General features: G+C 41.0%; 1 protein-coding gene across 2 annotated transcripts; it reads left to right on the top strand.

The window, feature by feature from the left end:
* The first annotated feature begins 425 nt into the window (after nucleotides 1-425).
* Nucleotides 426-21,144, top strand: LOC128769483 (CTD small phosphatase-like protein). Of its 2 annotated transcripts, XM_053883240.1 has the most exons (8): nucleotides 426-988; nucleotides 10,905-11,062; nucleotides 11,212-11,244; nucleotides 14,756-14,857; nucleotides 15,228-15,284; nucleotides 15,866-15,958; nucleotides 17,654-17,839; nucleotides 17,962-21,144. In XM_053883240.1, exons 1-8 carry the CDS (start codon nucleotides 913-915, stop codon nucleotides 18,085-18,087), a joined length of 831 nt encoding a protein of 276 aa, XP_053739215.1. In that variant the 5' UTR covers nucleotides 426-912; the 3' UTR covers nucleotides 18,088-21,144. The 2 variants fall into 2 exon arrangements, with proteins under 2 accessions (XP_053739215.1, XP_053739216.1); XM_053883241.1 differs by lacking the exon at nucleotides 11,212-11,244 and having other exon boundaries at nucleotides 17,962-21,143.
* The last annotated feature ends 1,011 nt before the right edge of the window (nucleotides 21,145-22,155 follow it).

Raw genomic sequence — 22,155 nt, 5'->3', positions numbered from 1 at the left:
ACCATGTGCTGTTTTCTGATGACAGTCGTCCACAGTGGGGCGAATCTGAAAGAACAAAAATGATCAACGGGGGGATTAAAAGCTTTCTTCACACTAAATAACCTCTTTTTTATGTTATGTAGCTCATATTTATGGATTTTAAATCTCAGGGCAGAAGTTTATTCTGTGATAATAATATTTTAATTGACAGTATTTTCTTTATTGTGTTTTATGTCATGTTAACATTAGTATTATTACTGGCAGGATTGGGGTTGACGAAGAACGAAAGGATCGAGCCCGAATTTCACCACGTATGAAACTGTCTTTGAAGAGCTTGGGAAGTCAAATTCTTTGGCTTGATACATTCCATCTCCTCCCACACCAAAGCAGCAGCTTCCACTCTCAGCCACCCACTCACTAAGTCCCGCCCACAGCGCCTGCCCCGCCCACTTGAGCGCCCCCGCTTCAACTCCACACTGAAGCCTCCATGTTGCACGGGGACTGTGGCGGCGTAGAACTGTTCGATAAAAGTCGGGGTTAACTATTATCGTGTGCAAAGAGGCGCACCATTTCAGGACGGTAGACTTTCGACTCTTTACGCGCCTCAGCCTCATATCTTGGCCGACCGCTAACGACCGCTCGTTGCTAACTGGACTTCAGCTAAGTAATTCAACGTTACTGTTGTTGTTTATACCGAGTTTGTCGCTGCCTCGATACATGTCAGGTCCAGGCATGGTGTTTAACGCGGGGTCATAAATGACTTCCTCTGGTGTCCATCCGCTGAGATAGCTGGCTGGCTTCTCCCGCTGCCAAAACGCTTCACCCCGGACTAGTGACTGGTCATCCTCCGCTAGCTAACAGTAGCTAGCACAGCGAGCGCGCTAGTCGGAATAATACTGTGGGGAAACAAAAGCGGAACATCCACCCGTCTAAATGGACCACATGTCCATCATAACACAAGTTTCCAATCCCAAGGAGGAGGAAATAATATCCTTCAACCAGGAAAAAGGTAAGGAAAAGTCACTAAAGTGCCCCGAATCATTGTTAGCACTATGAGCTAACTACTTTTAGCGCTGAATGACACTGGTTGAGTTGTAGACGTTGTCACATCGGATGTTGAACGAAGGAAGAAACACTTAATTCTGCAACAAGTTAGCGATGTGGTGGGCTGAATCTGCGTGTGAACAACTTTGACAGTTTCTGGCTTTGAGGATAATGTCGTATGCTCCGCTTGTATACTCCCGATTGGCACACAACAAGCCCAGCTGCTAGTATTTAAAACACATTTTGTATTCCTCCCACCGAGAAATGTTGAGGTGTACGCATTTCTACTCAGAATTCAATTAAATACTATATGTGTGTATATGTATGGTTTAAAAAAAGCCATAATCGAACTTAAACAACTGAATTTATTCTCCATATGTTGCCTATTATAGAGATCTATTTTAAATTGTCACATTTCATTGACAACTTCGTTTTATTTTATTACATAACGTTGCGCAGTTAAAATTCAACCTTATAAAGTTGATGTTTTACTGCTAAGTTTAAAGAGCAACTAATTTACTGATTTGAGTGTCTATTAAAATTATATTGGAGCCCTATTCAAGTATTCTGAAACTCTATGATTTGAACTATCTGCACTGTAAAATGTGCATTGGCCCCGCCCATCAAAAACGCTTCGCTTTGTGGGAGCTGAAGTCTTCCTCTGGAGGAGACCTTCAGCTCCCACAGGGGTATTATAACACACTTGGAAGTTAAAATCACTTGTTGCCATAGCCCCCTTTCCTTGTCAGTGCAAATGAGCAAATGTGTATTGTCCTGTCTTAGTGCAAAAAAAAAAAAAAAACACGAGATGGAGGCCGGACACAACAGCATTTATGTATCAATAAAGACCGTTGACATGGCTAGGTTCTGTCTCTCGTAAACTCTCCATCATTTCCGTGTCTATGATGACAGACGCTCTGTAGTAAATCTGAGATTTAATTTCACTTTACAAGAGAGAGTATTGTTCATGCGCACACAGGACAGGTGATAATTACGATCATAATTATATGAAACGCTGCACTAACTTTAATAATGCGTTGCGTTGTTGATCTGATAGGTACAGAGCTGTGCTGGAGGCTGAGTGGAGCCCCTTGTGATGTAATAACGCGCGTGGCTCTTGTTTCTTCTTGCTCGCCGAGATTTCAAACAGGGAGAACTTAATAAAGCAATAACTTCAAAACGAAGGGTCATCATGATGTGCGAATTACTGCATCATGGACTTCATCATTTGAAACATATGAGTCAGGAAAGTTGGATTTGGACATTACTTAGTTTTTGGTTCCTCTTTCTTACAAAGGTGATCACTCTTCTTTTTAATCCAGGGAACCTTTGATAATGTCATTGGTCAACTCTGAGTCTCTGGATCCGTGTTTATTTTGTTTAGGTTCTGTGACGCGGTCATCTGCCTTGGTTGACACCAAGACATGCAGGTCTTCTACTGCACTGGTGCCTCGGTAAAACTCGCTAAGACCTCCGCTCCACTATTGTCGGCGGCGTCCTCCTCCGCATCCCCATTAGGGTTCACTGATCGCGGACACACTCTCACAGGCAGCGCTAATGCTACGACCCGGCATCAGTTAGGGACCATCAACATTCTAAAGTTGTCAAAGTATTAGTGAAATCTTCAATAAGGTAATGAAAAACAACCATTTTAGGAGAGAGAGAACTGTGAAAATCGTTTTCATCTCACAAGACAAAGGACTGACAGTTTATATAATGATTTGGAAAATAGAATATGACAAAATGTTCATTTATTCACATTATTTATAATATATCGTCAATAGCGTCTAGGAAATATGTCCATACTGGTACATGGTTAAAGTCCACTGTTAAGAGACATGAAATACAGCAGACAGACGGCTCAATTTAACCCCTAAATAAAACTGGCAGAGCAGTCTGTCACACACGAGCAGGTTCTACCAGAGATGAGCTTGTAAGAGAGTTTGTTTATGAAATGCTTTTCTGCTGCAATATCCTACACTTTTCACTTAGCTCGGTTCAAGTGAAGTTTCTTTTTCATTTTGAGTTTATTTAAGTCAAGAGTCCCGATGATGCAAACCTGCCATTCCAGGGCAAACATTGTGTAATTGTAAAATAATGTGTTATACATAATACTAGGGGCTGACTAAACCATACAATTTTGATGTTTTTAAAAGTGTCTTTCACTGTTTTAGACACACGAAAAGATATGGAAAAGCATATCCTATGTGCTGTACATGAAGCTAGACCACTTGTGTCTAAAATCGTAACGTGTCCAAGTGTGTAGATATTTTCTATATATATTTTTAAATAAAACAATGTGAACAATAGGATCTTAAAAAAAAAGTTAATACTAATCAGGGTTGTTGAGGTTTTGGGTCCACTGGGACATTTTCCGGGTCACCTACACCCACGGGATGTGTATCGATATCACTGTTCAACCTCTATGTTGGGCCATTAGTAACATGAGAAGTTGAGTCTTTCTTGCAGAACAATGTTTTGGCCTCTGACGTTGATGGTTCTATATTATATTTTGAAATGTGAGCTGTGGGTATCATGGCAAATGAGCATACTGCAAACCTTTATTTTTGTATCTGTTAAATATAATCTTTAAAATACAATTTGGAATAGACTTCGTTCTATTTTTGATAGTGTAAATCATTGTTTTTGCTCCTCAAGCTTTGACATTGACTGCAGGTACATGACACCTTAGAAGAACAAAGTATTGCCACAGTCCAGCAAAGATTGAAATTTTAAAAGGCATCTAACAATGTACTCCAACTATGGGTGTATGTGTGTAATCGTTTAGCTTGGTGGAAGATCAGTCCTGGTGATCTGCGCCTGTGTAAAATTCTGCTGTGCCACACAAGGAAATGTGGAAGTCTCAGCTCAGCTATTATTTCTTTGTATACATTGTGTCAATCCTACAATACAAAGAAAAGGAGTTAGAAATTGCTGCATTGTCTCTCGTATTTTATCTTATTCTGAAACAAATGTTCAGCAAATGTTCCACTGAAGTGCTTTTCTCTTTTGACCACAAGGATAGTTATGAGTGTGACTACGACTTTCAGCCATTGCTTCAGTGCTTCTGGATCTCTTTAGTTAATAGAGTTGATCATCTGATGTGATCATTGTCTACTGAGTTTTGAATATTGCTGTTGGCACAGTGTTTCTTTTGACACTTCAGCGATAGTTGAACCAGAAGGAGCCACCCTTCGTCACAGAGACGTCATTACCCAAGAATCAATTTCATCTATGTTTATCAAAACAAATCACAGGAGTGGCTTAACCAAACTATTGCTGTAGTCTGACTATTCTGCGCAGATATGTTGAATTATTTGACACTAAATGAATGGATTACCCTTCTGAGTTTATAAATTACATTTAAATCAAATTCTTGGTTTCAAAATGACGTTGTTATTGACAGAACCCCATTTCGGTATTCACTCTTTCTCTCATTTAATAATCATGCATTTTCAATTTTTGCTTCCTTTTCATGAGGTCTGTGAAGGAAACCGGTCATTTGTTGGTGTCATGGTGAATGTGAGTTTGAGGCATTGTCAGCATTTATTCTTTGTAATACATTCACTTCTGATCCGAGAACAAAGATATTCTGCGCCTTTACATTTGAAGATATTATAGTCAGATAAAACTGACCGATAGAACCATCATATGATGGAAATTTTAATTCATATGCTCTGCTAAAAGTAGGGAATTTCTGTTATCTGGATTTTAGAAACACTGCGCGTGACGATGAATTTAGTATCATGGTTGTAGTATGACATCAGTGGCTAGACAAACTTTTAGATTTTTTGCTATATTACTGCTGGGTGTACACCCTTGTTGTATGTCTAGCCTTACAGACTGTGTTCTGTCAGTTTTAATTATTTGGGTTTAAATTGTTTATGCTTGAGAATGTGAGTGAGAACAACACAGCGTTTCTGATTGTGCCATGTTGTAGCATTGTGTTGTGTAACAAAAGACAAAGTGAAGATTTTTGTGTTGTTAACATCACCATCAGTTGAGAAGTTCCCAGAGCCAGGAGCAAGCTTGTTCCAGCTGGGTTATCTGGACTCCTAAGGGCTGCAGGTGGACCTTCAGCAAACAGATGATCGTCTTTTGTAATCCGTGCCATTTAGCTGACTAAGTGGTTGCCCAGCTTTAATAGACATCTTTAATGCAATGACAAGTTCAAGTTGTTAAACACCCAATTCAGTCTTTCCCCTGTGAAACTGGTAGATAAGCAGCCAAAGAAGGAGCATAGTAGGAGAAAACTGCTACAAGTCAGGTGACTCCCTTGTGAGTGTCGACAGCTAGTGTAGCTTCAGTACTTGAGACTTGTGTATTCTGTCAAGTTTGGTTCAGTCCTAATGGAGCGGGTAACTCCTACTTCACTTCAGAAGTATGGTACACTGAGGCATCTAAACCTCAAATTCTGTTCAATCCAATAGCCCTTTGAATAGCAAGCCATTTAGCCATTCTGCTCGAGTCATCTGAGTCCATAAGCTGATGATATTTTATTATTCTAAATGATATTCTAGAATACGGGGACCGCATGTGTTGAGTAGATACTCAGTGCTAACTTGATCATATATGATTGAAGAAAGATTAAGTGTGTTTTGGTGACACTGCTGTTTCCAGTTCTGTCAAAATGAACGAAAAATTAAACAATATTGACATTATTAAAGCTGTAAATCAAGATTTTATTCATTGTACAAGTTTGTTTGAAATGCATCATTGCTAATCATGTTTCGCTACCACGTTACTGTTAGCAGACATGTTGAATAGTTAAGGACACAAAAAAAGTAAAAATTGACATTCTTGTTTTGGCTTCACTGATGCATGTACGAGCTCACTGATGACGACGGCGTGTCGCACATCATTTCCTTGTATGTCATTTCCTTGTACAGACTCTCATTTGTAAGATAAGGGAATGTACGACTTGTTTATTTAGCACCTTGTCAGGCGGCAGCAGAAGCATTACAAGATAAAAACTATTTGTAAACTCTCACACCTCGTGATCTTGCTGTTCATGGTTCTTTCTCCTACCTAGATGCTTGTTCTGAAGATGTAGATCTTTGAATATTGCTGCTGCTTTCCTTGACTTTGGCCAGTTATTGCACCCATGCATTTGATTATCCAAATAATTACAGCTTTATTGACTTATTCATGAGGGCTAATGCCCTGAGCTTGTTTCTGACAATGAATGATAATTTGTTCTGCAAGAGACTGCCGTGTGAGCAGCGATCTATCTTCTCTTATCTCTCTCAAGTCCAGGGACATAGAAGTCAGTTCCAGCAGCTGTTGTACAGGAATTTGGCAGGTAACTCTCCACTTGTTGAAGTGGCTCCAAACTGTCTGGACCAAAATTGACTACCTATTGCTCACAGAGTTCTTCTCTGTCTATATTACAACATGTGCATGCCGTTCACACTGCCAAGCTGCCCCCTAAATATAGACCAGCAGACTGCTGGGCAGGCGAGCACCGACCTCCAGTCCACATTTAACCACCGGAGATGACCACGATTCAAAAGCATATGCAAACTATATGTTTAAAGAACTGGTAGATTAACAGTTCCCAAAGAAGGGTTGTTGGAGTAAACTGGTGATGCTGCATATATTGTCGACGATTTTGGCTCATTCCCTTTCTACATGCTTCTGTAACCGTTAAACCACAAGCTTTCACATTCATTTTTCACAGGCTTTTAGCATGGAATTGTTGTCACACAACCAATACACACACGCAAACACAAATAAACCGCTGTATATACAGTTGAACTATTTAACCTGGAATTGTAAAGGACTGATGATGCAAATATTTACTATATTTAGTGTAATGTGTTTTTTTTTAAGTCGCTTTCAATTTGTGTTAGATTTAACGTAATTGATATGAAATGCTTCAATATAGTTAATAAGTACCCAATTTGTTCATCAGGACTACAAATTCAATGTAATTTAAAATGATATTTACTATGATTAGAAACATGATGGGAAAATATGCAAGTCTCATATGCAATTTGACAGATGGCAGGTTCACAGTTCATTGTTACCGTGTGATCTCAGACTGGTGTAGTCTCTAGTTCTAGTGTTATTCTGCTGCAACCTGTGATGGCCTTGATAAAATAGATCCTACTCTCCAGTCCAATGACAGATCCAAATTCCACCGTGTGTGGGCATGTGCACATGAGAAAGGTCCAAAGTTAATCTTTAAACTAAACCTCTAAAACATGTTTTTTGCCAAGTCTCAGGATTGTAACCTTTATATATTTTTGAATTTTTAATCTTAATTTAGGTATATAATTCCTGATGTGAAACAGTTGTCACTCCCTGGTTCCTCAGCATTTGTGACCTCTTCACTAAAATAAACTTATTCCTGGGTAACTTACAGCTTCTTAAAAAATAAATGAATACAAAAGTAACTGAAAGTAACCATTCAAGAAGTGATCCAACTGAGAAACAATTGAATTGGTGAGACTAGTTTTTTGTCATGAGGTGTAAATCTCACTCCAGTCTGCAGGCGTCTCTTCATATGTCCGGTCAGAATGCACGCCTCTAGTTCCACAAACAACAGACCTATTCTGGTCGTTTAATTTTTATGTTCATCGTTTGTTTTGCCATTAAAAACATGCAAATAATTGCCATAAGCATGTCCACCTCCTTGATGAGTTGTGTGTTATCCCCTTGTTTTGATGTTTCCACTTTATTGGAATCGCGCGAGAGAAGCCCGGCAGCTCTCATTTAAGTTGTGGCATTGGACCATGATTGTTTACATGTAGCGGAAGCTCTGTATCCTCTGTATACTCCGAACTCGCACCAATCCTCTTCACATACTCCTTTATCACATCCATGAACCTTGTTGTTAAGGAAACAAATCTCTTCTATTGAATGTAGTCTGCTGTTTGTTTATAGTTTTTGTACACATTGTATTCTAGTTTTGAATTACATTCAATACATAATAAACATAATAAAATGTGAAGTTACATTTAACATTTTGAACGAAAGTATGCTTTATTAAGTTTTGCAACATAGTTTGATGTTATTTTTTTCTGCAAAAGTTTCAGAATAGAAAATAAGATAATTGAATTAATAGAAATAAATTCCTGCCTACCATATCTTTTTTTTAATTGTTGGAGACTATTTTGAAGATAAGTGTCCCCATTTATATAGAATAAACTTGTGTTAAATGTGAGCCATGCATCAGTTATTTCAGTGAGCACAGTTGTTACATTTCTCCAGAGTTGTGGGCTTTTCTTTACATGTTATCACTCTTAACTTGTCCCTCAGAGCAGGATTATACTGGCTGATTGGAATTTATTCAATTGAATTGTTGTTGTTCTTGTTGAGACAAATCTAGTTTATGTAATTGAGTCTTACAGTCTGCGTATCAACCGTTCTGTAGACTGATTGGGATCTGGTTGAGGCCTGGTTGAAGTTTTGAGTCCAGCTGGTAGTTGTGTTGATGAGTCAGAGGAAGCAGATTGCCTCACTGTCCTTGTGCCAAACTAAAATGTAACAGGTAAAGTCCAGTTTGATAAGGACAGACGTGTGTGGGTGCACGTGTGTTTGTTTTTATTCATTGTAGTGTCCTGCACCCATCCATCAGGTCATGTCAATCTTTGTACTTATTTTTTTTCTTTCACGGTCTAAGAGGTGGTCTTGCAATAGTGATGTGTCCACCTTCAATGGAATGCTTTAAAATCTGAATTGAACTGCTCATCATTTTTAAACCAGCAGCAGCATCTACTGAGCACTGAAAATTAGGTCACTGTTTCATGAAGCCTCATCAGCCCATCACGAGCAATTGGACTCTGCAGCGTAACTGGGCTACTGCCTTAGTTGAATCCTGAACGTGGCTCAATATACAATACATCATGGAAAGGTGGATGATGAGATTGGACAGACCAGAAACGTAAGTCTTGTCAAAGAAGTTGTGCATCCCTGATTTACTCACTATGTTCTTTTTATTGATATTTTGTCTTTTTGGCAGTGCATAGTATTCATAAACTTGGTGCACAGTTATTGGTTCTATTAAAAAAACTGCTACAAGCTGCGAACTTTCAAAGTTGAACAAAATATTTTCATCAGATTACCTGCCTTAATAACTTGTTTATATTATTTATATTATATTATTATTTTTAGCACTGCAGAGCAAATTTTGTGTTTTAATTCAAGTCGTATTAAGTTTGTATTGTGACAATTTACACAGTTATTTCTGCACACACTGAAGATTCACTTACACGTATGTGGCTCATGTCATGACTATGACAGGACCGCCACGTGGCACAGTATCAAGATGTTAGCATGTTCTTAGCTGCCAGGCCTTCTGCTTGTGTGAGCCTTGTGGCATTGTCGAAGAATGACTGACGGCGTGGGGGAGGAATGCAGCCTATCGAAGGCCCATGTAGGGGTTCCTCCCCCAGTTTCTTGCTGCATGTCCGGGCTCCTTCAGCACCTCACCTGCCAGAGAAAACACGGGAGGGAGGACAGAAGAAGATATGACTATGACAAATTCCAATCCAGAGAAACAGAAAACTTAACATGAGAGGGGGCGTGTGCGTTCAACGTGTGACTATTAATAAAACCCCTGGGTTGGATTTAGACTCTGCTCTGTTGTCCTGGGCTGAGTTGTGTTTGCCAGTGACTTTGTCAAACTGACTGCCAAGCTATTTTCTTATCCACAATTCTGACTGGTCTTTGAAAAGCGCCAACATCGAATGACATTTTGCCATTGCCAGACAGGCTCTGGGCACCACTGCTTGCGTTTATATGTTTGTTCCGCACTGATATTTGTAAATTGTCTGTGGGTGTCCTGTTTTAGACTGGGGGCCCTCTCCAAGGTATTCCCCTTCCATGATGCTGTGACGTTCCTACATTTAGAACTAAACACTGCTCATTGTGTGCCATTCTGTCCATTCCCTGTAGATTTTGTAAATACATCACAAATATAAATGTTTGGGCGCGTTTGTGTCATGGTTGATGTGTGTGAGAGCAGTGTGTAACGAATGTTGAACAAGAAACCACTATACTGAAGGGCTTCTGCAAAGCCACTGATGCCAGACCAGATTAGATATGTTTATTCTTAGAATTTTGTGCGCTCAACCAGTAACCCTATAACTTGTATTGGTTGACAAAAATTACAGAAAATACACCGTCTTATGTTGAAGTAAGAATATGGTTGCAGTAGCTCCTGAATCAAATGAATCTTCCAAAGGAGCATATTTGGCAGGACCGGCTGACGGTGGTGGTTCCTTGTTTGAAAAGGTAGTACAGTCTAGTACGACCGTCAATACATATAAAACATTACATTTCCTTTGTTGAAGTTGTGAAATGTCTAAATAAATCATGTCTAATGTGAGACTGTAGGTGCCAGCAAAGAGTCTTGATTTGGCTGTCTGTTTATTTTGAATCATTTTCAATCATCTTTGAATCATACTTAACCCTCCATTGCTCCCATTGAACGTAAGATGTCAAATTGATGACAAGAGGACAAAGATCAACCTTTCAACGTTTTATTATCAGCTATCAGGTGGCCAGTTACTGTTATGCGTCATTCCGACTTACTTCGACCATGTTGAGCATTCTGTCTATGATGAGTGAGCGAAGAGTGTCAGTAAAATAGCTGATCAAGTAAACTAAAAGGAAATACACTACATACTGGCATGTATCATAGAGCAGTTTCTTATTATTGGTACTTACAGTTTGGAAGGTTGCTGTATTACTGCTGAGGATGATACGTTCAGAGAACTCCTAGCTCCGTAAGTGAATGAGATTTGGTCACAATGTTTTTGTCATAATTTCATATGTAGCCTACCATGTGTGAAAGTGAAAGAACCCGATATGTCTTACAACTGAACATGTGATTGGGCACACAACTAAGTTCATCTGCACTTTTGCCTCGACAGCGTCACAGTCCAACAACAGCTTGAAGAAGCAAAGGAGTCGAAGCATCTTCAGCACATTCTTCTGCTGCTTCCGCAACTACAATGTTGAGCCTCCGGCCTCAAACACCGCAACTAGCGCCCTGCCTCCACCAGTAGAGGAAAATGGATCTCCTCCTAAGGTGAGCAGCTGCTACTTGTGCACTGTCGATCTCCACGTCAGCTGTACTGTCTGTTTTTATAAACAACTATTGTTGTTTCTTCATCCATAATTTTTTTTGTTCACTCCTCCCTTGTTTTGGATTGTACATTTCTATTTCTTGTGTTGTAGTGTGACCAGGTCGAAGTCATCCCTGTCCCTTGTGTATGTATTGCCCTTTTTCTCCCTTTATCTCTTCCTGTCTCTTTCTTTGCATGCAGGCTCTGTCTCTGTGTTGGTTCCTCTGAGAACTTTAGCTCTGCTGCCACACTGTGGTTCAGTCCTGGACAGTCCTGCACAACTCCATGTGTAGCGTTGCCTCTGTGCATGGACTGCATGGGTGACAGTCAGTGGTTTGTATGCATTCCAGATAGTGTGATGCTAACCACCTAGCGCATTAATGTTTCAGCGGCTGTTCACGCTCTTACAAATCATGTCGCATAACCCAGAGTTGACCTTCAGTAGAGAATATTTCTAACCAGTAATAATGCATCACAGTTTTTACATTCATCACTTGTCAATGAGGACCTTCATAACTGCTGAAATGCCAAAAAAAAACTCTCACTTGTCATCCGGTGTGCATCTAGACTTCACCAAACACACCAAGATGTACTTTATTCTAGCCATTTTGAATGTGAATTTAAACCAGTGACACCCATTTAAATAATAAAACACATAATGATGAGACTTTAGATACTAATTTCATAAACTTGTCTGGGATTGCAACTTTTGTTTTACTGGCTTCAGCTGTTACTCTGAACTCTTATTCCATATTCAATTTTGATATCAGTAATTTAAATTGATACCTGTGTTGGGGCTACTGTTGATCTAGCGCCCTACCTCTTCTGTTAATTCTATGTTGTTTCACTCCTGTTCCGCCATCTCATTTGTGACAGTTGTGATTCATGTCTCTTCCTAATAAAGGGATAGCAAAAAGTAAGCAATTTCTGTAGTATGTTTAGTAAGTTAGTCTATGTAAAATTGTGCCGTTGTCTATCATTATCGTGATATAAAATGGTTCATATCGGCCTTCCCCAAACTGAGAGGTAGCAGACAGCATGGCCGGTACACACTTCTTGAAACAGATTTAAAGTAAGATGGGGCGATGAAATGCACCGCTCAAGCCATAAATGTGTCTGAGGCAGCAAGACACTGACACTACGGAACTACAACCTTACCGGTGTTTACTTTTACCTTTGTTCATGCATGGTATCCGTGGGTCACGTGAGTGCACCAAAGAGCACCAGTCCTGAAGTAGTCACACGACTTCATCTTTCATGTTCTTTCAAATATTGGTGTCATCAGGGTGGACGTGGTTTCATTTTGGGTGCTTCTTATTGGTGCCAGGTGCTTCACAGCCGCTAACATCTGCATGGCTTAAGTAAAAAAAGTCATCGTGAGCTGAAGCTATGACATCACTAAACTCATCTCATCACCTGATTTCTTTGGTGCCCTCAGTTACATTTTTGCAGAAGGTGAGGCTGATGCAATAACCATAAACATTATGATTTTATGATAAAACTCAAGAGCGCAACATGGTCCTCTTGAGGTTCTTAATGGAAGTGATGCTTTTACTTCATGTACGGAGCACTATGTTGGGAACAGGCTTGTTTAGAAAGACCTCGGCTTCTCCTTGGTCCCTGTATGTTGGTGTAATTTAAGTATTCCAACTTTGCTTAACTAAGACCACAAAAGTCACACCAGATAAGTGCATACAAAATAATCTTCATGTTGACTTGCTGTCCTGCTGCTAGTAAAGAAAAAGTATGCATCAGAAAATGGGTGCGAGAAAGAATGGTTTCGCCACTGAAACTGTTCCTGATCAGCCTCTCTGATGGTGGTTTGGTCAGCTGGCTGATGTTTGGAGTGACGGCAGAACCAACAGTTGTTTGATCACATCATTTAAGTGTAAGAATTGTTGTGATAGTCAATAACACTGACAATTCGCTTTCAAGTAAGTAGTATTCATGTTCATACTTCATTTAAATTACCGTATTTTCCGGACTATAGAGCGCACCGGAATATTAGCCGCACCCACCAAATCTAAGAAGGAAAATGGATTTTGTTCATACATAAGCCGCACCGCTCTATAAGCCGCGGGTGCACTGTTGCTGTCTGCGCCACAGAAAATGCATGAGGATCACTTCTAGCGATCCTCTAGTACTAGTTTTGAAAACGGGGTCCAGTGTCGAGACTGACTCATGAAACAATCTTGCCAATGTTCTGAACTCCAGTCATGAACTCCTCACATCTTATTTACATTTAAAGTGTTCAGAAAGCGCTGTTTTCACCCTCCAGTAGATCGTCTCTGTCAGCAGAGCTGCGGACACGCGGGCGAAAACAGCGCAATTTGAGCGCTTTAAAGGTAAATAAAACGCCCGTGATGTCATCGGTTTGATGTGACGAAGCTCAATATTTTTGCCAGCAAAGAGCATGCTCATTAGACTGTAAAAACTCGGGATGCTCCGAGAGACAGGGAGAGCACTCAGCTGAAGCAGCTGTCTTCAACTTCTTTCATGAAAGTTCTCACTCGGGACGGTTGCAAACGTCTCAGATTCACCGCGAACGCTGCATCTGACACACACAAGACTGCAGCGGATTCGGTCCCGGTTGATTCCGTCTTAAAACGACACCTGAGAAAGGATGCTCATCTGGCGCGGTGAAATTAATGATTATTTCTCGGGCAATATGCTTCGCGTTCTGAACGTCACGCTGAGACCGGCGAGTGTCGCAAGTGACCGCTGGTTCCTGTAGTTTCACTTTCATGAGCACCAGAAAACTCTCTGTGCTCCGTCAAGTGCTGGTGTTTTAAATATCGTATTGAATTCGTGGCGTTGACGCCCTTTAACGTGCATGTGCTGCAGGATGCAAACTTGACATGACAGACTGAAAAAAGCTTCCGCATTAGACACGCCGTTGCCAAGCGAGTGGCGAGTCGGGAGGGAGGAGCGGACGCTTCACAAACCGCGGGCGGTGCCTCATCAGAACGGCTGCTGTCACATGTGATCGGATTTTGTGACCGGCAATGACAGGCAGTGGTCGGCATTCACAGATCACAACGAGTTCAGCCTTTCATAATCGGTGGCCGATTGATTGTAATATCCCTGTAAAAATCAATATATTAGCCGCATCGTTTTATAAGCCGCAGGGTTCAGACCGCGAGAAAAAAGTAGCGGCTTATAGTCCGGAAATTACGGTACTGGTCTTTGAGGTGACGGTTGTTGTTGTCAACCTGAGAAAAGAAAATACACTATCAAGGGACAAGCTTATTTAATATGACTAAACACAGCTTTTTACGAGAATCCAATTACTCTGAATGAAACTGCATGTTTTTAACCTTTTCTCTTGTAGTAATTGATAATGTGATTAATTCTTTTACTTAGGTGTATGTACACCATCTGACAGTTAAAATGTACAGTGAAGCAGAGAAGTTTAGTTGGTCAGAATTTAATGGTAACAATGACGTAAAAAATGAAAGTTGTTCATAATCCAAATATCTGATGAAATTTGGAATTGCTGTCATCCTGGTTGAAATGTTGACATCAATGCATCTAAATGTCGGGCGTTCCATTCCCTTTAAGCATGACTTTTACTTGGAATTTCAAATGCCAAAAAAGTGACCAGTAAGGAACTCTCTCTCTCTCTCTTTCTTTCTTCCCTCCTCTCCTTCTGATAGCCACCAGCCAAACACCTCCTGCCAGAGATGAAAATATCTGACTACGGTAAAAAGTGTGTTGTGATCGACTTGGATGAAACACTCGTACACAGCTCTTTCAAGGTGAGAGAAGATTTAGAATGTGCAGCCTCATGTGTTCATCATGGAGTTCTTTAATTAGGTTCTAGCATTCTTTAAAGTTATACTGAGATACATTTTTGACCTTTATAGTTTTTCAAACTTGTCTTTCACCAGTGTATTTGACTCCCATTGAACAAGAATTAAAAAAACAAGTGTTTAACAACATTATTATCATTAGATTAATGTCAATGATCTGCAAATATATGAGAGGATTGGTGCCCTGCTTTTGTCCATCTCTGTCACTTCCTGTTTTTTTTGTTTTTTTGGGTGGGGGGGTTAGTAGTAAGAGCGCCTCTTGTGGTAATATGCTTTTACTGCCAAAATAACAAGTGCTACCGTGTTCTTGTCGCAGCCCATCAGCAACGCAGACTTCATTGTTCCTGTGGAGATTGATGGTACAGTTCATCAGGTAATGAACATCCACTCATGAACGTGTTTCTGCTTTTGAAAATGTCAACATGAACCCGAGGAGACCGTCTGTGATCCAGTTCAAGTAATCCAGGATAGGCTGTGTGTATGCTGATTGGCCTGTTCATGATTACTTGCACAGGGCTGCAGCCGCTGAGCAGCTGTGGCTGAGAAATGGCTACCATTGATGCTGTTGTCAGGACGTCCACCGTGGTTTCTTTAAATACAGTTCGTCTTTAAAGGAACTTGGAGCCTGTTAGAGGGCTCTGCATGTTCTCATAGAACTGGAGTTGCATACAGGTAACCGTTTACAGTTGTGCTGATGACCTCTGCCTGTCAGTATAGGTGCGTTTTTTATGGGACATCTCTAGCGATACTGCCACCTGCTGTCAGATTGAGCGCATCGCAACACAAATTTTATTGATTGAAATCCACCTATGGAAATAATACTCTGTAAACGGGAGACAGAGGGACCCGGCCTCTGGTGGCTATTGGCTTTGTGTGTTGCTGCTGTGGCGATGTTTACATAGCGCCCCCTGGCTGTGACAAGTAGGAGCATAATCCACTGTGTGTCGCTTGTAGGTGTATGTGCTAAAGCGACCTCACGTTGATGAGTTCCTCCAGAAGATGGGCGAGCTCTTCGAATGCGTGCTCTTCACCGCAAGTCTGGCGAAGGTAGGTGACCAAAAACGGACCTGTGTTTTGATGACTGTGCTGGAAACTTTTTTTTCTGTCTCATTTCTTGCCTAAACTTCATCACTTCCTGTGCGTCTTCATGTCTGTTCCATAGTCCTGATGGTGAGTTTCGACTGTGTGAAATGCATTGTAGCAGAGCAGATCTTGTTGGTTCGTTTTAGGTCTGAACTAGGGCTGCACCACTTTTGACTCATGAGAAGAGCCGTTAATAGAAGCAACAAAGTTACAACTCATATCCTCTGTCTTCCGTTCTCTTGGTTGTAAATCTGTCAGTCATTTCAGTTTAACTGAATTGTTCAAATGATTTTTTTGTTGTTGTTGCGTAGTGCGTTTGCTTTGTTTTCAGGGTTAATTGTGGCTGATCTGCAGTTTGTAATGCGTTTATCTTATTTTGAGATCAGACAATAGAAAAAGAACAAGCATCTGGCTCCATCTGATCTCAGTGGATAAGAAGAAAACTCCTGACTGATTCTGGATTTGTCAAATCTAGGCCATTTGTTTTCATGCTAGTAGTACTTTTCGCTTCAGTCCTTAAATCATAACATACTGAACTGAAAGGTTTTGGTGGCACGTTCCCTCATTGACTCTTATTGTTACCCTCTTAATCATAGGGATGCACTGTAAACCTATTTGGCCAAACCTGCGTGAATGTGGTCTGTATGATGACACACTTGGGATGAGAATTTGGATTGGCAGTAGAAGTACTTGATGCCTGTATCAGGCTTTGATACCACTAAAGGCCTGTGTGGAACCTTGTGTCATTGGACATCGCATCCATGCCTTGAAGGATCAAAGTGCCAGAGCAACCTCCCCTTTGTTTGGAGAGAATAAAGACGACCACTTGCACAAAGTTCCATTCTTTCCATAAAATGAAACATTTTTTGTTATAAATTTGCAAGTGCAGTGGTTAAGCAGGTTGGTTTGGTGTGAATAGAACTAATGAAATTCTTCGTGATTCCTGTTAAACTGTTTTAATGCTGTTTATTTTTATTTCCAACTTTACATGTTGGTGTAGGTATTTTACCTTGTGGTCTATGGCAAGGGTTCTTCACCTTTGATCTCAGGGGCCACCATTTCCAGATCAAATGGGCCCGGGGCCCATTCATGTTATACATCTGAATTCCTCTTCATTTCACTTGTGCTCTATAACCATATTTTATCTAGTTACACTTAAACTCTGACCTGCAGCAGAACCAGGCTCAAGTCATATTTAAGAAAGAAAAATATATGTATGTATACATGTATATGTATAAATGCATTAAATCTGAGTGTCTCACAGGGCAACGTGTGAAACAAAAAACTTGTTGCCCTCTAGGAGGCGCTCGAGGAAGCTCAGTAACAGTGACCTAAACAGTTCCCGTTTATATGTGGTTTCTTGGCACTCTGAGTGAAAAAAAGTCGCCTGCATCGACTGGCTATATTAAATGTGTTGGTAATTCCAGCTGTGGATCTGACAAACAGTCCTCGCTGAGACCACCTCCTTATATGGTGATGTTGAGCTCTTGCAGGGCAGCCCTCTGACCCGGCATGAAGTGTGCAGTCCTAGTCGCAGCCGTAGAAGAGAATGTGGCCTACAGTAAAGCGTTCTAGTCTGTAGTGGAGAAGAGTCTTTGTCATGTGTCTTTATTTCTGTGCAGCTACTTACACCTGTCTTGTCATTTTCGGGCTGTATAGTACGCCGACCCTGTGGCCGACCTGCTGGACCAGTGGGGCGTGTTCAGAGCTCGGCTCTTCCGAGAGTCCTGCGTCTTCCACAGAGGAAACTACGTGAAAGACCTCAGCCGACTCGGACGAGAGCTCAGCAACGTCATCATCGTGGACAACTCACCTGCCTCGTACATCTTCCACCCAGAGAATGCTGTGAGTCCTCAACTGTAGCTATGAGATGTGAACCCTGTCTCTTCTTCTGGTCCAGTTGGAGAGATTTCAGTGTACGTCTTGTTGTTTGTTCTGGGAAGGCTGATGAGCTCTTGTCCCCTCAGGTCCCTGTCCAGTCCTGGTTTGATGACATGAATGACACCGAGCTCCTGGACCTGCTGCCTTTCTTCGAGGGCCTCAGCAAAGAGGAGGAGGTGTACGGAGTCCTGCAGAACCTCAGAAGCAGGTAGCAGGATGAGCGCTGTGGCGTCGCCCATGCTCTCCACCTGCCTCCGCGTCGACCTCGGACCTCTGGACGCCCGCAAGTCTCTCAGACTCAGGCAGACCCCTTCATGTGCCACTCTTATCTTCGCCCCAGGAGGGTGCCCTGAAGTCTCACTGTGGAATCCCCTCCTGGCCCCCCTCTACAGTCCCCACGTCCGGCTGCCTTCGGAGTGCCATCGGACTTACTGTCAAAGGAGTGCGAGTCTCCACATCTGGACTCGTCCAGAGTCACACCCAGGACTAGGAAAGAGAAACCAACTCTGGTCTTTATTTTCAAACCTACAAAGTTTTAATATTTGGAAAAAAAAGTGCTCAAAGCCAAAAACAACGTCAATAATCAGAGACCGAGTCCTCAACTTGATGCTATGCAGGTCTCTGCTGGTGGGCGGACTCGGCTTTCTTACAGGATCAAGTGCCTTGTGTGAATCGTTTTCTATCTCAGCTCCGACCTGTTCACCTGCTTCCACATCAAGTGGAAACACAACTGTCATTTTTTTTTTTATTCATAACTTACAGCGTGTCGATAGTGACCTTCATAACCCCTCCCTCCACCCCCCTCAACCTGTGAGTCTTTATGCCACATTTTTTTGCTAGCTCTGCATTTTTTTAGCCTCGGCTTTGTCTAGATTTTGTTTTCTCCATCTGACGTGCAGCAGCACTGGCTCTTCTCTCCTGACACAATGTTGCATTTGCGCGTTGCTCTGCGCCTCCATGGCAACACTAGGATTGTGGTAACACCAAGTAATGCTGTGAAACTGCAAATCTCTACTGACATGTGGAGCATTACAGCTTGGCGATGGAAATAATCCGAAGTGTCGTTCAGTAACCGGCCAGCAAGTACAGGACAGGTGTGATGAACAGAAGACTTAAACTGCACATGTACTTGGTGAGGTTTCATGCATGTTCTCCCCACTGTTGTGTTGATCTAAATTTACACTCTTCACTGCAAATTTGTCTAATGGGGTGTTGTTGTGTTGCCATAGATACGTGGCCGAACCTGTCCATCATTCTAATATTGTTGTGACTTGACGTCACGAGAGAAAGAGCTTGAGACGCAGAGTTCTTCTGAGCGTACCTGCTGTGGCGTTCCCACCGTGAGCTGCCAAATGTTATTTTTAGAAGCTTCATATCTTAGACCTTTTTATCAGTTACAGGTGTCAAATTTCCGCTAAGAATTTCATTCAGTTTTCCTGCTCGCACTCGTGATTGGGAGAAGCTTGTTGCCAGTCTGTGTGTCAAACTGAAGTGTCACTTGGGTTTTAAAGTCGGGGTGCCATGCTTTTATTATGGAAAGAGCGGTAACAGAACCAGTCTGACGCACAAGTCTCTGGTTCACCACCGGTAGATGTGTTTGTCTCTCTCTGTGACCCTGTGTGTGTGTGTGTGTGTGTGTGTGTGTGTATGTGTGCGTGTGTGTGGTTTTAACCTTCCCAGACTCTTCACCTCAGTGCCTATGTTTGAGGAGCCAAGCAACCAAATGCTGTAACTTTTGCTCTCACGGCAATAAGCAGTTGAGATGTGGGCAGTGGGACCGGACCAGGCCTTCGACTTGGTCTCAGTGAAGCTTTGATCAGACTCAATAATCCCATTATTCAAGTAACCGCTCGAGCCGTCACTGCATCTCCTCAGTAAAGGTTTATGAATGTGTTATAACAGTGTAACGATCACACCAGCTTGGTGACTGATAATGGCTCACTATTTGGTGGCCAGTGTGTACACGTGCTGCTGTCTGTATTCAATTCCAAAATTGAAATGACCTCGGAAACATTTCACCTTCAGTAAATAATTGATGGTTTCTAGAGAAATAAAAAAAACAATTCTATCAGGAGTATATTGTCAAGAAAAAGTTAAATAAAAGGGAATTCTGGGAATTATAGATTAAGAAAAATATATATTTTGTGATACAAAATTAATTTCAAACATAAAATAATTTAATTTCATTTTTTATAATTTATTTGTGATTTCTGAGGAAAGTATAGTAAAATATGAAAAGTACCATAAATGCAATGTATTATTTTAAGGATGTCTTATGAAACATGAGTAAATGTTGATAAGAAACGTCTTATAAAGAATTAGCAGTGTGATAATGGTGACATTACTGTGAGCCGTCGTGTTTTAAAGGATTGAATTGCATGTATCCGACAGTAAAAAGATACAGTTTGTGGTCCCGTGTGCAGTGTAGTGGCCAAATAATGAGCCTGAAATGTAAAGACGGATGGTCACTGTTATAAAGGATGCATACACTCTTACTGAGGAGCCCAAGTGTTGGTGGGTCAGCGCCACCCTGGAAGAGGGCACGGCATCAGAGGTCATTCCTGCACAGCTGCTGTGATCAGTCCAGTTTTTGGATCCGGATGGTCCGACTTATCTAGGATCAGAACTCAGTTCCTTTTTCTGGCATGGAAGCATTTCTGCCCACAGAGACCCGAGTCTCCCCTTGTACTCCCCACCATCCTGTTTTTGTTAGTATATTTTGTAGAATTCTCTTCCTCCAAGAATGGGTGCCATCTCACTGTCGGACTCTTGTTAGTGGACCTCTGCTGCTCCCTCACGTCCTCGGCTCTCTCAAGCATTTGAACGTCTGGTTTTGGTTCGGGCAGTGCAATGTCCTTTTCTACCGAATGGACTTCTGAAAATGTTTTGATATTTTTCTACCTATATCGTCAGTATTTTTGGGGTGAAAGTTCCTTTATTATTCATTGATCCTGCTTTGTTTCTTCACAATGTTGTGGGTGGGAATACTTAGTCAGGTCCGGTTCTTCCTGTCGGGGCATCGGGTCACTCACACCAGCATCTTTCAGTTCTGGTCACAAATGTTTTGGCTTTGATTTTACTCTCACTGTTTCTCTGGCTAGTTGAATCCTGTTATCACTGATTTGGGGCGTTCCACTTGATTTTTTTTTTTTCTCCTTTAATAGCTATAATAACTTTACAGCTATTTTTTTCGGCTTCTGGAGTTCAGGCATCAACTTGTCTACATATGCGACTTTTTTTTTTCCATAATAAAAAGCTTCATTGATATGAAACGTTTCGTTCTTTGTCTGGTTTTATGTTCAGAACATCTCAATTAACACTCTTGATAAATAAAATATGGTGGACTTGTTTTTAAAAAATTACTCAGTTTTAATGTTGGAAGTGGGTAAAAAACTATTCAAATAAAAATATGCTGTTGAATTTTAGACATTTAAACAATGAAATTGGAAGTTTATTTTCCTGACCAACTCATTTTTGTTTCTTTAACATCTGAATAATTCTCATTTCAATGATACAATAAAAAAAGGAATAGTAAGTGGACTATTGTCCATCTGAAATTATTTTATTTACCACTTATGATGAACCAAACCATGGAAATGCTAGGGATAATAGAGACAATAAATACAGTAATTGGTGAGCGGTGAGGGTGAAGCGATCAAGTGTATTTCAGACAAAACCATAATCATAATAATAATAAAGATGTTTAATAAAGAGGTGGCGACTATTGTGATGAGAAAAATTGTTACAACAAATAGAGTTCAGATTTCAGAAAGCAGTGTCACTGAGGATCCCAACAAGTAGGAAAGTGCTTCAGTACATCGTGCAATAATGAACAAAAATAAGTAGATCACAATAATGATGAAAAAATGAATATAATAATATATAATTAATATTATTTATTTATTATATAATAGAATGTGGGTTTTTCTTCACTGTAATTGTTCACGAAGAAAATGTTATTTTGGACATCCATAACTGGTTTTCACGCTTTTTAAATGAAAGCTATTGCGACAGTAAGAAAGCACATCGCTATTTGAACAACCATCCAAACTCTTTAAATAAAGCTTAGCTGCACGCTTCTTTTGACCAGTAGATGGCGCGAGGTGTTGAATTATCGCTCCTGCTGAAAGCGCTCGGTGTGTAAACAGTGTCACCCAGCGGGGGTTTAATAAAGTTACAACATCAAAGAACTTCAGCTCGACCCGACAAGGAAGCCCCGCCCACCCCACCGCCCTTTATTACCATTTTTTTTATTCAACACAATAAACAAGGAGCACATA

The sequence above is a fragment of the Synchiropus splendidus genome, chromosome 13, assembly GCF_027744825.2.
Source record: "Synchiropus splendidus isolate RoL2022-P1 chromosome 13, RoL_Sspl_1.0, whole genome shotgun sequence".
Taxonomy (NCBI): Eukaryota; Metazoa; Chordata; class Actinopteri; order Syngnathiformes; family Callionymidae; genus Synchiropus; species Synchiropus splendidus.
The sequence above is the reverse complement of the archived record's forward strand: the minus strand, read 5'-3'. Positions and strand labels throughout refer to the sequence as shown.